The 14,660-nt window shown below is 33.7% G+C and overlaps 3 protein-coding genes across 5 annotated transcripts in view; 2 read left to right on the top strand and 1 right to left on the bottom strand.

The window, feature by feature from the left end:
- Nucleotides 1–318: 318 nt before the first annotated feature.
- On the top strand, nucleotides 319–3,796 carry RPA70B (RPA70-kDa subunit B). The gene is made up of 12 exons (XM_011008278.1): nucleotides 319–566; nucleotides 661–807; nucleotides 914–1,141; nucleotides 1,246–1,423; nucleotides 1,513–1,783; nucleotides 1,879–1,981; nucleotides 2,061–2,185; nucleotides 2,313–2,391; nucleotides 2,473–2,617; nucleotides 2,876–3,036; nucleotides 3,120–3,240; nucleotides 3,342–3,796. The coding sequence occupies exons 1-12, from the start codon at nucleotides 427–429 to the stop codon at nucleotides 3,540–3,542; spliced, it is 1,899 nt and encodes a 632-aa protein (XP_011006580.1). The 5' UTR covers nucleotides 319–426; the 3' UTR covers nucleotides 3,543–3,796.
- A 4,999-nt stretch (nucleotides 3,797–8,795) lies between these two features.
- Nucleotides 8,796–12,805, top strand: LOC105112547 (glycine-rich RNA-binding protein 3, mitochondrial-like). 3 transcript variants are annotated; one of them, XM_011008276.1, is made up of 6 exons: nucleotides 8,796–8,901; nucleotides 9,381–9,524; nucleotides 9,617–9,685; nucleotides 9,873–9,979; nucleotides 10,249–10,719; nucleotides 12,536–12,805. In XM_011008276.1, the coding sequence occupies exons 2-5, from the start codon at nucleotides 9,389–9,391 to the stop codon at nucleotides 10,672–10,674; spliced, it is 738 nt and encodes a 245-aa protein (XP_011006578.1). In that variant the 5' UTR covers nucleotides 8,796–8,901; nucleotides 9,381–9,388; the 3' UTR covers nucleotides 10,675–10,719; nucleotides 12,536–12,805. The 3 variants fall into 3 exon arrangements, with proteins under 3 accessions (XP_011006578.1, XP_011006577.1, XP_011006579.1); XM_011008275.1 differs by lacking the exon at nucleotides 12,536–12,805 and having other exon boundaries at nucleotides 10,249–10,873; XM_011008277.1 differs by lacking the exon at nucleotides 12,536–12,805 and having other exon boundaries at nucleotides 9,617–9,687; nucleotides 9,878–9,979; nucleotides 10,249–10,873.
- LOC105112549 (uncharacterized) overlaps nucleotides 12,519–14,660 on the bottom strand; it is a 17,529-nt gene continuing 15,387 nt past the window's right edge. The window contains exon 4 of the mRNA XM_011008279.1: nucleotides 12,519–12,592. Within this exon, the coding sequence (XP_011006581.1) occupies nucleotides 12,519–12,592 (74 nt within the window). The remainder of the gene's footprint in view (nucleotides 12,593–14,660) is intronic.

Here is a 14,660-nt window from a genome sequence, read left to right as displayed (position 1 = left end):
CATTAAGAAAATAAAAAGAAATCATTAAAAAAATAAAAAGTCAAACTTAAAAAAAAACCTGGTTGAAACTCTTTTTTTAATTTAAAAATCTGAGATGTAATCAATATTGAAAACTTGAACGAGATTAAATATATAAATATAGAACTAAATTGAGGTTTCTCTTTTCTTGGCGCGATCCAGATGTTAAAACGTAAAAAGAACTCCCGCCTTCCAGGTAAAAACCAAAAAGAGCTCGTAAGTTTCTAGGCGCTAAAAATACCCTTCAAGTTTTGAACTGGCGCCCATATCTCCCTCGCTCCCTTGCTTACAAAATAAAATCATCCTCCTTGCCTTGCTCACAAAATACAAAGCAAGAGCTCCATCCCCAACTCCACCAACCCTATTCTCCCAAAACAAGACTTTTATTTGATCTCAAGACAGAGAGAGATGAATGCAGCGATAGGAAAATCAGTGAGCCCAGATGGAATATCAAAGCTGCTTTCAATTCCTAAACCAGATTCATTTACTCATCTTCCTGAAATCATCCTTCAAGTCACAAATCTTGAGCCTAAAGGCAAATCTTATGGGTATCTATCTACCTTTTTTTTTTTTTTTGTATTTCCTTTCCTCTTCTTCTTGTTTATCTTTCTACATATATTTGATATGTCTATGGTTTTGCAGGTTTGATGCTAGTGATGGAAAGATGAAGATCAAAGCCATCTTCAGTTCACGTTTGTCATCTGAGATCCTCTCTGGGAATATTCAAAATCTTAGTCTCATTCGAGTTCTTGATTATACAGTCAATGAGATCCCTAGTAAATCTGAGAAGTAAGCCCAGTTTCCTTTCTTTTCTGTTCCTTTTAGTTTTATTTTTCGCTGAGTGATAGTTTGATGCGGGTTCTTTTTTATTTTGGATAACAACAATAATCATCAGGTTTTTGATCATAACAAAGTGTGAGGTTGTTTCACCTGCACTTGAAAAGGAGATCAAGGAAGTGGTCGAACAGGAAGAATCAGACATCGATATGCCGTTAAAGAAGCCAAAGCTAGAAAATGAAGTAAAGAGTGAAAATATCCAGGAAGCGAAGGGGCTTATTTTGAAGCCAAAGCAAGAGATTGTTGCTAAATCTGCTGCTCAAATTGTACACGAACAGCGCGGAAAGTGAGTACTCTTTTTATTGTCCATGTAGGTTTTGCTTTATAAATCTTTTATGTGAACTGGAATGTTTGGTTTCGCATCGTGTGACCCCTTCGTAAAATTGTCAGTATGGCCCCGGCTGCTCGAATGGCCATGACACGGAGAGTTCACCCTCTTGTTTCATTAAATCCTTACCAAGGCAACTGGACCATAAAAGTCAGGGTTACAAGCAAAGGAAATATGCGTACCTATAGGAACGCGAGAGGAGAAGGGTGTGTTTTCAATGTGGAATTAACGGATGGAGATGTGAGTTTTCAACTTTTCGAATTGTTTGTGTAATGCACCTTCTTTTTTACTATTATTAATGAACTGAATTTACATATGATGGTGTGCAGGGCACACAAATACAAGCAACAATGTTCAATGAGGCTGCAAAGAAATTCTATGATAGGTTCGAGCTGGGGAAGGTATACTACATATCGAAAGGGACGCTCAGGGTTGCTAACAAGCAGTTTAAGACAGTGCAAAATGATTATGAGATGACCTTGAATGAAAACTCTGAAGTGGAAGAGGCTAGCGATGAAGCAGCTTGTATTCCCGAAACTAAATTCAAGTTTGTCCCAATTGATCAGTTGGGTCCCTATGTCAATTCAAAAGATCTTGTTGGTGAGAACCGTCTCCTAGAAATCAATTGTAGATGAACATCTTGTGTTTGCTCGTCATTTTTGTTTTTAATTATGTCTGTCTAAAACAATTTTCAGATGTTATTGGAATTGTTCAAAGTGTTTCGCCGACAACGAGTATCCGGAGGAAGAGCAACAATGATACTGTTCCAAAGCGTGATATTGTTGTTGCTGATGAGACGTGAGTGTAGAATTTTGCGCAGTTGGTTTTATCATTTGCTACTTCTGTTATATTGAAGCTCTGGATGTTTGAAATTCAGGAAGAAGACTGTTGTGGTGTCATTGTGGAATGAGCTTGCAACAAGTGTGGGACAGGAATTGCACGATATTGCTGATAAATCTCCTGTAGTTGCGATCAAATCCCTTAAAGTTGGAGATTTTCAAGGTAATCTAATGTCAACTCATCTCTTCCAAAAACATTTCTTGGATTTTATACATTCCTGGGTTGTGGCTTCTCTGTTGTATGAGTAAAAAGGTCATTTTCTGAAGTGTTCCTTTACATGTAATTTCAGGTATATCTTTGTCCACCCTGGGCAAGAGCATAGTGCAAGTCAACCCAGTTATTGCTGAATCAGAGAAGCTGAGAACCTGGTAAACTTTTTTCTTCAAGCAAGTGATTGGTTTTGATAGTTTTGTTTTCATTACTGTTTATAAAGCTCTTCTTTTTGGTAGGTATGATTCTGAAGGTAAAGAGACTTCAATGGCCTCTGTTGGCTCTGGTTTGAGCCCTTCGGCCAAGAGTGGGGCAAGGTCCATGTACTCTGATCGAGTATCTCTATCTCATATAACAAGCAACCCATCCTTGGGGGAGGACAAGGTATAGAAATCATTAGCGTTATGTAAAATACTATGGTATGTAGTAAGATCAGCTCCTGAGTATATATATTGGAGAAGCATTTGATATAGGAAGGACTGCCAATTCTGTTAACTAAGGACTAGTGCAATAGGGTTGAAATTGCTGATACCTCTCTTTCACGACATGTTGTGTAGGGAGCATTCGTGTTTGATTCATTGCATAGCTACTTTTGGATGATTTCAATTCGTTGATATGATTAATCAATTGTCTCTTGTGCAGCCTGCATTTTTCAGCATTAGAGCATACATAAGCTTCATCAAACCTGACCAGACAATGTGGTATCGGGCTTGCAAGACATGCAATAAGAAAGTGACTGATGCTCTGGGGGGTGGATATTGGTGTGAAGGATGCCAGAAGAATGATGCAGAGTGCAGCTTAAGGTGAGGGGCAGGGACAAGGGAAAAATAGCTGTGCCTAAAATGAAAGTTAACTTGTTTCACATCGATTCTGTTTTGTGTTTCAGGTACATTATGGTGGTAAAAGTTTCTGATGGGAGTGGTGAAGGTTGGGTTTCTGCATTCAATGAAGAAGCTGAAAAGATCATTGGTTGCTCTGCTGATGAACTTGACCTGCTCAAATCACAGGTAACTGCCGAAGTAGAATGACACATTATGCAATTGAATGTTAAAAGTAGGAAAGAATTGAGAATTGGTGCCCAACTCCTTTCATTTGCTGACATTTTCAGATAGGAGAAGAGAACACCTACCAACAAAGATTGAAAGAAGCCACTTGGAATCCTCATCTTTTCAGAATCAGTGTCTCCCAGAACGAGTACAATAACGAGAAGAGGCAAAGGATGACAGTTAGGGCTGTTGCTCCAGTTGATTTTGCTGCTGAGTCCAGATTTTTGCTTGAAGAGATTTCAAAGATGAAAGGTTCTCAATAGGATGGATGGATGTGGCTTAGTTTGATTTGTTCACAGAAGTGGTGTTTTGGGCAATATTTTGCAACTCTTTAAGATTTATTTATGTATGGGAAAGAGGGTATATTTAGTTAGACGTGTTGCTAGTTCCTAAAACTAATGCCTGTAATATATGCATCTAGGTGATCGGTTCAACTCACTCTCTCAACTGATTTTTCATTTTTTGTATCACAGTGATGCGATAACTCCTTTCCTCTGCAACTGTTTTATTTTACGTTGTCCCCATCTCCCCCCTCTCGTCAATTTCGTTCTCTGTCTCCTTATCCTACATAATCCAACAACATCGAAAGAGCAAACATCTAGCGGATTTGTTGGATTCCATGGCAGAAAAAAACCTCTTTGAGAGCAGCGGGAACAGATGCACAACACATGTATATCAAGTCTATTTGCATGGGAAAAACAACACTTGATATATCAACCAATGCATGTTGATTCTCCAAATAGGATCTCGTCCCTTGTATTTCACCGGTCTTCCACCTAGTTTTTCAGGCTTTTCTCATTTGAAAGATCAAAACAAAGACATTATCGTATGCCAACATATTTTTTTATCCAGCAACAAGATTTGGTAACACCACCTCTATGGATTCTACTTGGATATGGAGATTTGTACTCATCATGGATCTTTGGAAAAATCTTCAAAAAATCCAACTGATGAACATAAACAAAGATCCTTCTATCGAGGGATCAAAACCGCTGAGAAAACTCTAGATCTAGGATGATAAAAGATTTTAATGATCGATTCTCACAAGTCAATGCTCCATGGCCTTTTCAAATCCAAAAGACGATTGCTTCCCAAGCGCAAGGCTTAACAACGGTTTCCAACTATCATGCAAGGCTCAAAGGGTTGTGGCAGGAACTCGCGTCTTATAATGCTTTGCCTTGTTGTTTTTGTGGCAGGATGGAGATAAATAACCAGCAGAAAGACCAAGATCACACTTTATATACAAGCAGAAACCCATTTGCATCATAACAACAAGCCCATAGAATGCTGCAAATGGGTTTGCAAAATCAAGAACGATTCTAATGGCACTATAGAGCGCTGCAAAGCTTGCCTTTTTTCAAGATGACATTAGATGAAAAAGTGTATATGGATTCTCCTTCGTCACTTTGCGACGATTACGTATTACGTATGAATGAGAAAAAAAATTGATAAACTGATTAAATTAAAAAAATTAAAAAAATAATTGAAAAATTTGAATAAAAAAATTTAAATTAATTGATTAAAAAATCATAAATTTTTTTTTATTTGGTTTGATTCAATTTTCAAAGTCTGAAACTGATTAAATCGAATCAAATCAAATTGGTTCAACTAGCCCCCATTTAAAAAAATATATATATAAAAAAAAAGTTTTCCAATCCTAAACCTACATTCAACTGCCCCCTTCCCTTTCCTCTATACATTTCTCCTCTCTTATTTTTTTTTTCATGCTCAACTATTTTTTTTTTCATACTCAACTCCATAATTGTTACTTATTAATTGTTAAGCTCTTGCTCTATGTTTTTTCAGCTGCCCCCTCTCTTTATTTTTTATTTCTCATCTCTCAAATGATTTGAGCTAAATTTACCTTATTCTGTTCCACCATCTCTTAGATCTACATGTTCTTGGCTTAATTGTTGTGGCTTTGTGGTGCTTGACAGTTTTCATATGTTCATCTCTCAGATCATACTTTTATTTAATTCTTTCCCTGTAGCGATTTTTTATAATTGTTTTTGGAAATACTTCTAGTTGAATCTAGTAATAATGAACTTAATCTAATCTTTGGTGACCTCAATATGATAATATTTGGGTACATGCATGATGCTGGGAATTGCTTTCTATTTGTTTGCAATTGGTAAGCCTTGTAAGAGCATCTCCGTAAAACTGATTAAATCGAACCAAATCAAACTGGTTCAACTAGCCCCCATTTAAAAAAATATATATATAAAAAAAAAGTTTTCCAATCCTAAACCTACATTCAACTGCCCCCTTCCCTTTCCTCTATACATTTCTCCTCTCTTATTTTTTTTTTCATGCTCAACTCCATGCCTCTCTTATTTTTTTTTTCATGCTCAACTATTTTTTTTTTCATACTCAACTCCATAATTGTTACTTATTAATTGTTAAGCTCTTGCTCTATGTTTTTTCAGCTGCCCCCTCTCTTTATTTTTTATCTCTCATCTCTCAAATGATTTGAGCTAAATTTATCTTATTCTGTTCCACCATCTTTTAGATCTACATGTTCTTGGCTTAATTGTTGTGGCTTTGTGGTGCTTGACAGTTTTCATATGTTCATCTCTCAGATCATACTTTTATTTAATTCTTTCCCTGTAGTGATTTTTTATAATTGTTTTTGGAAATACTTCTAGTTGAATCTAGTAATAATGAACTTAATCTAATCTTTGGTGACCTTAATATGATAATATTTGGGTGCATGCATAATGCTGGAAATTGCTTTCTATTTGTTTGCAATTGATAAGCCTTGTAACATTCCCTAGAGAAGGAGTGGATTGAATCTTAAATTAGATTGAGCATTATAATTTTGGTTTGAACCGGTTTGAAAGGGAAAAAACCAAACCGAATCGAACTAAAATTAATTGGTTTGAACCGGTTTTCGGTTCGGTTCAAAAACTAAAAAAATAAAATTGTTTTGGTTATTTATTTTGGTCTAAAACCGGGCCGAACTAAAAATGCTCAGTCCTAGTATTTAGTTTTCTTAATTTGTCAAGCTATCCAAAAGGTCAGTTTTCAGCAAATCAAAAAAGATTATTCTCTTTCAACCAAAGTTCAAGGAAAGCTTTTTTATTTTTTTCACTTCATTATATATACATATTGATGATATGCTCACGAGAGACATGGAACTTTTCAAGGATTATTTTCTTAAACAATTCCATATCTTCAGTAATTTAAAATATTTTATAGGTATTGAAGTTTCATGTTGAAACATTGTATCTCTAAATCTAAAAAAATAAATATTCACTTATATTCTATAAAATGTAGGACTTATGAGAGCATGACTTGATAAAATTCCCTGTAGAGCAACATTTAAAGCTCACTTTTTATGATATTCTATCTTTTTGAAAACTTTTTTAATTCAAATAAACAATTGAATGTAGCAAGAAACCAAATATTATGCCATTGCTACAACATGTTTGGATCAAGACCAAACACAATTAAAGTATGAGACTTAGTATTCAAAAAATTATAAATAAAAAGTAGTATAGAAATAAGAGGCAAACTGATTCTAAAATGAGATTATTCATACAAAATTGTAAGAATAATCAATACCAACATCTATCATTTTCAAAACATGGAAGGAAAAAATCTTTTTAATACATTGTGTTCAGATTACTTGAATCTATATTATTAATAAGTAATATTTGTACGTGAATACTTTTTCAATAAATGAAAAGAGTAGTTATTTCTCTAAATACAATCATCATTACATTCTCTCTCTAAAATTACCTTTATATCTTTATTGGCTATAAACAATCTCCATAAATATCTATAAGTTTCTATGAAAAATATCTTTATAAAAAATCTTTATATCTTCATTCAATTTCCAATTACTAGGAAAAACTACTTATCATAAACAAAATACAATTTAAGTCATGGCAAAGAGCATGTTTGCCTTAGTATAACCCTATTCCGAACAAAAAACATCATTGATTCTCCAAGAATACATTAAGTATTATTTTTCTCAAGTAAATTAATGAATATAAACTTAGAGAAATTTCAAAATAACTAAAGAATAACTCCATTCGGGTACAAACAAAAACAATCCGTCAAAGTTTTATTTTTTAACTTATTTGTTTTCCATTTATATAGTTTTCTAGTTTATTTTTTTAAATAAAAAAATAAAAACAAAAAAGAGGCAAGTGAGACATGAAAATCTGACTAGAGAAATAAAGCTTTTTTAAAACTAAAACCATTATCAAAACAAGAATGATAAACTTTAGTTAAAGATCTATTTTTTAAAACACTAGAAATAAAAACACATAGGTGGCACATCGCTTGTCAAAATAGATGATGTGTTGTTTACAAGCTTAAATTTAGGGTATTCAATAGTGGTTGGAAAATTAAGACAATGTTTTTTGTCTAAAAAACCTAATTTGAAGACATTTAAACCTAAAAACACCTCTTCAACACTCTTGGAATATCCATAAACTAATATTTCAACTCAAAATACCTAAATAAGGATATAATAACACAAAATCAAATTGTGTTAGATTTATCTTTCTTGGCTTATATCTTTTTTTAGGAAATATTGAGGTTCTAACCAATCATCATCAAGCCCTTCTCATCTCATGGAATTTATGAAAAAAAATCCATTTTGATAGTTAGAAATAACTTGAACAACGATCTTTTTTTTTTTATTATTGAAATCCAGTAACCTCTCTCTTTTTTTTCTAACCAAATTGAAAAATACTTTAAGTAAACTTTAATACAAAACTAATTTTCTTAAATTCTAAAGGAACCTAAATTGTCTAATTTATATTATTTTTAAAGTTTGAAGATCTAGTTGTATTTTTAAATTTTTTTTTGACATGTCATTCATGTTTGAACTTTTTTTCATTATGATTCATTTCATTTTCATTACACCATTACCTAATAAATAAAAAAATAATTAGTTTTCAATTAGGATTAAACTCAAAATAAAACTTCGATAAACAAAATGAATTATTGAAAAATACAAAGTATATCTATATCCACAATTTATGTTTTGTGAGTGTGTAAATAATATCGACTCAACGGTATTTAGTCCACGCATTTTAGTTTTTCGAGTTAATTATTACTTAGACAAACACAAAATTGTAAGTTATCTTAGAGGTATTTGAGAATGAGTTTTAATATATTTTTTTATTAAAATTTAAAATTTATTTTTTTCAAATAATTTTTTTAATATTTTTGAATTATTTAATGTATTGATATTAAAAATAAATTTTAAAAAATAAAAAAAATATTATTTTAATATTTTTTAAAACTAATTTTTTTTTTAAAAACAAGTATTACCGTATCTTCGATCCGACACCAATTTTAACTTAAAAGGGCAATATAATCGATAAACATAGTATAGATATTTTGCGTCTCCGACCCTGAAAAATAGAAATCTTCAGTCAAAGCTAAGTGGCCTGCCACATATAAGAAAATACAACCCACTCGTAGAGGAACACGTGGAAACCCTGAATCCGGAGCCGCACCGTCACGCTTCTAATCCAACGGTGGAGAACTCTTCTCTCGCTTAATATAACCTTCCACCATTCACCTACATAAACCCCTCTTCCCAATATAGGGTTTTAGTCGAATCCTTCAAAAACCAGAGGGAGTGAAGCCAAACATAAGAAGGTAATCCCTGGTTATTTGTTTTCTTACTGTGACAGGACTTGTTTCTGATTGATTGAGACTGAAATATGCTGTTAACCTCATCTTTTGATCTGATTTGTGTTAAGAGTAAATGAGAAAAGAAAAGAAAAGAAAAGATTGTAACTTTCTAAGTTTTATCTTTTCATGTTTAGATGTATTGGATCTTCTTCGTATTTTCCTTTTCTCCGCGGTCTTAATCAGGATTGAAGGAGAGACCGAGACTGAAATTGTTTTGTTCGTATTGGTGTTACTGGACCTAGGTTTCTCTGGTTCAAATTAAGTACTTCTGAAGCAACTGATTTTTTACTGATATTTTTTAATTTAAAAAAATCTCTGGCTGATTTTGCTTTGTCGCTTCTTGCTGGGCAATCAATCATTCACAACATATGTAAAGCTTCTGTTCTCATTATTTCACGGGGTTAGTTTATTTTGGTTCCTGACTAAGGTTTTGTTTCGCTTAGGTTGTACGATGGCGTTTCTTACTAAATTGGGAAATATGTTACGGCAGACTGCTAACAGGCAGATCACTTCTGAGATCTCTGCATCAAGACCATCCATCTATCAAGCATTAAGATGCATGTCATCCTCAAAAATTTTCATTGGAGGTGCTTCTTTTCTTTTAATATTTTTTTCACTTCTTGTTTTGGTGACCTGCTGTTTAATGGCTGGTGCTGAAACCTATCACATCTCATTGCAGGTATTTCTTTCCAGACAGATGACAACGGTCTGAAAGAGGCCTTTGATAAATATGGCAATGTTGTTGAAGGTTTGTAATTTGTTTGCCAAATTACTTTTCCCAGTTTTAGAGGAAAAAACTGCCTGTGGGTGTGTGTACCCGTGTCTGTGCAGTTTGTGCTCGTGTGTTTATTTCCTTGGTTTCCTTCCTCACATGTGTGCTGGCATTTCAAATTTCAGTTTAGGTTTATTGCTGATTTGTTTTATTTTTGCTGCAGCAAGAATCATTATGGATCGTGATACTGGCAGGTCCAGAGGATTTGGATTCGTTACTTACACCTCCAGTGAGGAGGCCTCTAGTGCCATCCAGGCTATGGATGGACAGGTAATTTGCTACTTTATTGTTTGTCTTTTTTCTGTGGCTGGAAGTGGAGATGAGAAGTGCAGAACTATTTTAGCATTTCCTCTAAATTAATTTTCAACTGAGAGAAGTGCAGAATCTCTTACATTGTAATTTTTCTCTGATCATCAAATTCTCAATGCCTCTCACCCTGTCATTTAACTTAGTTGAGAGAGCTTACATTCTTCTCTTGTATCACCTCCCCCCTCATCTTAGTGTTCGTATCATTTTGTCTTGAATTTTGCTTCTCACAGGATCTTCATGGTCGCCGCGTTAGGGTGAATTATGCAACTGAAAGGCCTCAGCGTACCTTTAACAATAATTATGGCAACTATGGCGGTGGAGGATACGGCGGCGGTGGAGGATACAGCGGCAGTGGAGGATATGGAGGCGGTGGAGGATACGGCACTGGTGGAGGATATGGCTCTAATTATGCTGGTCAAAACACTTATGACGGTGGTGCTGGGAATTATGGTGCTGCTGCTGGCGGTGGCAGCAACGATGGCTTTACCAACACCAGTGTTGATGGTGGATATGATGGAAATGCTGGATTGGGTTATGGCGGTGGCAATCAGTTTGGTGCCAATGAGAGTAGTGGTGATGGTTTGAACCTAGATGATGCATTGGACAAAAAATCGAAGGAAGATGATGATGCTGGCGATTTTGCCAAAAGGGTATGACATAATGCTGTTTCTGGAAGAAGCTGTTGAAGTTGCTTATTAAAGTAAATTTTTTTTCCTCTTCCCTACCCTTCTTTGAACTTTGTTATATCACTTATTGCGGACTTGGTTATGTGAAGAGCATCTCTTTGAAGTATTTTCTTTAAGAAACAGAATTGATTAGAAAATAATTTCAGTTTCTCTCTCCGGCTGTTCATCATTATTCGGCAACTTCATAAGCAGTATTGGTGAGTGGTGACTGAAAAATTATGTCTGCTTCAAGTTGGTTCTGTTTGCTACTGGTTTTTCAGAGGGATGGGTAAAACTAATATTAGAGTAGGTATTGCTTGAAAGATATCGCTTTTTTTCTAATCATAGAGAATAATCACAAAAAAAAACCAAGGTCTTGTACATAACGTTTTTTAAATTTTAGTTTTGAAAAAACTAAAATAGCTTGATTTTTATTTATTTTGTATGTAAAAATCCATCCCAGAGTAGTTTTAGCGAATATAACTTTTTAAAATACCATCTCAAAATGATTTCTCAAACTTACTTTTTTTGAACTATAGCTATAAAAACTATTAAAATGCTAAACACGGTTTAAGAAAAGTAAGAAAATGTAGTTTTTTTTAATTAATGTTTCCAGAAAGAGTTTTCAGTGGGATTTATATAAAATTATGATATGTGCTGATTAATATATATATATATTAAAATTTGTGATTAGAAGAAAATATAAATCATAGCGTACTGCGCTAAAAAAATGGAGCCTAAAATTGTGGTATGGAGTCTAAAATTATGGAGAGCATGGAACACATTTCAGGTCTGTTTGGTAATATGGTAGTTTTTGTTTATTGTTTAACTGAAAATTTTTTTTTGGTTTGTCAATTGCCATGTAGTTTTTGTTTTTTTGTATTCTACTTCACATATAATTACATTTAAAATCTCAATTTTGTAAAAGCTAAAATAATTTTGAGAGGGTTTAAGGGCTTACGTTGTCTGTATCAACCTAGCTGGGCTGTTCAGCCCTTGCATGTTGTTGCTTTCGCTTTGTTGTTCCTAAATTTGATTGGTTCGCGCTGCTGCTGCTTATATTTTTAAAAAGTTTTTCCTGAGGATTGCTATATCATTTTCAGATCGTATTTCTTCAGATAGAGCTGGTTTTCTTTAGCTATGTTTGCTTTCTTTTGTGCATGTTTCATGTTTGATTCTACCTTCTTCCATTAACCAAGCCAATGGCCTTTTGAACCGAGCTGCTTTCCCACGGATATTTCTTGGTTTGTGCTGGGCTGCTAGCTTTTCTTATTTGGTTCCTTGGTGTTGGCATGAATGTTGTAGTGCTTAAAACAACAACAGCCTTTTAATCGCGCAAGCATGTTTTTGAATTTCAGTCCACCTTAGCTGTCTTGCTGTGCTTTTTGGTGGCACTTGATGCTTAAAATTCCATTTAAAAGACAGTATAATTGCGAATTATCACTCTTATTTCACCAGCCTTTATTGCTGTTTGCCTTCATTTGCTTTACACAATCCCCCCCCTGCTTTGATCTATACCTTGTTGTGTTTTTCTGTCCTTGGAATTTGATGTGTCAGGCTTCGGCATTGCCTTGCTGCCTTCTCAGTAATTTTTCAGACTTTTGGTGTCTGGCACTTTTCTTACCACTTTTATGGGTTTCTCATTCCTACAGCAGGCTGTTTTCTTTTATCCGCATGCTTTCCCAACGCGTAACTCAAAGCCACCATGCTTTTATATCGATGCCCATTGTCTCTAGCTTTTTCTTTTTCTTTTTACTGTTAGATCCCACAGGTGAGAAGTGATTTTCTTTAGTTTATCGATTACTTCTACTCTTCTCTACTTGTCTGTACAACTTTTAACCAAAATTCAACCATCGTAGCTCTTCAACTTCAAATGCATTTCGGGGGGAGCTGGACTTCTGATTGCTATCTGCAATTTCAAGGAGAAACTTCCTGCCAATCGCAGCCGATGTATCTTCTTGAACTTTCCAGCACCCTTCGACACGCCTCTTCTGTTAGCGTAGAGCTTTTAGGTCTAGATTGGCTTGGTATTTGTGATGTTTCTTCACTGTTTCTGTTCCGCATTGCATTTACTTGCTTCTCTCGGTAAAATATTAAAATAAATCGCCTTTACTTTTCACTCAGATTTGCTGGAGTTCGATCTTTGCTTTTGTTTGCATATGTATTTCTTGCCGTATGTTTCACAGGAATATTCGCCCAATTAGCCTCAGGAAACGAAGCAAATGCACTTTGTAATCATGCTATCTGTTATAATTTACTTTTGGGTTATTTTTTAATTATTTTTTTAAATAAAAAAATAAAATAAAGACTAATGTTTAGACAAAAGCTAGCTTAGAGGATTTTACATGTAGAAAGGATGAAGTTGTAATTTTAGATAGATGAAATTGAAAGTTTAATTGCATCCTATTTTATCCAAAATGTGAAAGATAATGTAAATTTGAGATCAAATTATATGATTATCCAATAAATTTGAATAAAAATAAGTCTAAGAATATAATTAGAGTTTTATTAGGTTAATTTAATTTAATTACAGTTCAAATTAAATGATTTAATTAGGTGTAAATTAAATGATTTAAATGATTTAATTATACTTTAAATAAGTTAAATTAATTTTGTTAGGGGTTTAATTGATGAAAAATTAATTTTGGGAGTTTAATTAAGAAAATTACAATTTGAGAGACTAAATTTAATTTTTAACAAGTTAATTGATTAAATTTAGGAGTATAATTATAAGAAAATTAAAGTTTTGGGGTCAATTAAGAGTTGAATTAAAGTATTTGCAACCAAGGATCATTTTGCAAAAAGCTTTGAACAATGGGGACTCAATTTATTGAAATTATGGGTGAAATTGAAGAAAATTACAAGTTTAATAGTTAATTGAGGGTCAAATTGTATAAATTCAAAATTAAGGATTAAAATAAAAAAGAATGTTGAAATTTAGGGTTGACATTGAAGTTTGGCAGGGGCAAAATTATATAAAATTAAAAGTTTACGGTTAATTATGAATGCAATTAAAAGAAATTAAAAGATGGAGGAACAAATTGAATTTTGACTAAATTTCTAAATTAAAACCTCAAATCCCTAAAACAACGTTGTTTTGAAAATAATAATAAAAAAAACCACACAACGCCTTATCTAGTGACTATTCATCTTCTTCATTTTCCTAGAAAAGTTGTTCGAGTGGTCTTCTTACTAAGACATTTGATGTTTCATCTTTCTACTAAATTTAATAAAACTTGCACATAAATGATGATATGACATCTGACTACATGTTAGCATGATTCTTGTTAGCTAATTGACGCCACAATAACTGTGGCGCCATCCCACAATGGCTAACCTGACCAACTCTTCTACAACAACTTTGACAGTTCACGATGATCATTTTGATCCAATTGTTGAGTTCTTTAGGGGTTGACTCAAGGGTCACAATTTGACACCATTAAAGATAAAATGTTCATCTTCCACACCTTATAAATTAGGGTGGATTTCATGGCCTTAAGAAGAAAAAAATCTAGTGCAAAATTAAAAAAAAACTAGCTTCCCCCTAATTTTTTCTTTTATTCACGGTCAATTCTCTCTATTTTTTTCTCTCTCTCCACTGCCTTTTTAACCACCACAACCTCGAAGCCACCATGAACAATTACCACATGACCTCCTCAAATCCATCCCCTTGCTAACAACAGGAACCACAATGCCAACTTATCCTTCTTCCTCTAACTGCCAATACCAACCACCAATTTCTTTGTTAGTGCCACTACTATCCTTATGTTGGCCTTCTAGACCACCATCCATACTTCTTGACGTGAGGTGATTCCCTTCTCCTTTTTGGCTGCAGCCATAATCACAGTATATAAAAAATGAATTCGCTTTACCAAAAAATTCAAGTTTTTTTTTGCTAAAATTAATTTTTTTTGTATGTTTTGCATCGTTTTGTTACGTTGATCTCAAAAATAATTTTTTTTAAAATAAAAAAAAAA

Source organism: Populus euphratica, unplaced genomic scaffold (genome assembly GCF_000495115.2).
Source record: "Populus euphratica unplaced genomic scaffold, PopEup_1.0 scaffold349.1, whole genome shotgun sequence".
In the NCBI taxonomy this organism is placed as follows: domain Eukaryota; kingdom Viridiplantae; phylum Streptophyta; class Magnoliopsida; order Malpighiales; family Salicaceae; genus Populus; species Populus euphratica.
The sequence above is the reverse complement of the archived record's forward strand: the minus strand, read 5'-3'. Positions and strand labels throughout refer to the sequence as shown.

Excerpts from the sequence above, each read along its gene's own strand:
- RPA70B (XM_011008278.1), top strand. The coding sequence starts at position 427 with ATGAATGCAGCGATAGGAAAATCAGTGAGCCCAGATGGAATATCAAAG. Across the intron at positions 1,424-1,512 it reads TGGAATTAACGGATGGAGAT|GGCACACAAATACAAGCAAC; the intron begins GTGAGTTTTCAA and ends GATGGTGTGCAG. Across the intron at positions 3,037-3,119 it reads GATGCAGAGTGCAGCTTAAG|GTACATTATGGTGGTAAAAG; the intron begins GTGAGGGGCAGG and ends TTTGTGTTTCAG.
- LOC105112547 (XM_011008276.1), top strand. The coding sequence starts at position 9,389 with ATGGCGTTTCTTACTAAATTGGGAAATATGTTACGGCAGACTGCTAAC. Across the intron at positions 9,686-9,872 it reads ATATGGCAATGTTGTTGAAG|CAAGAATCATTATGGATCGT; the intron begins GTTTGTAATTTG and ends TTTTTGCTGCAG. Across the intron at positions 9,980-10,248 it reads TCCAGGCTATGGATGGACAG|GATCTTCATGGTCGCCGCGT; the intron begins GTAATTTGCTAC and ends TGCTTCTCACAG.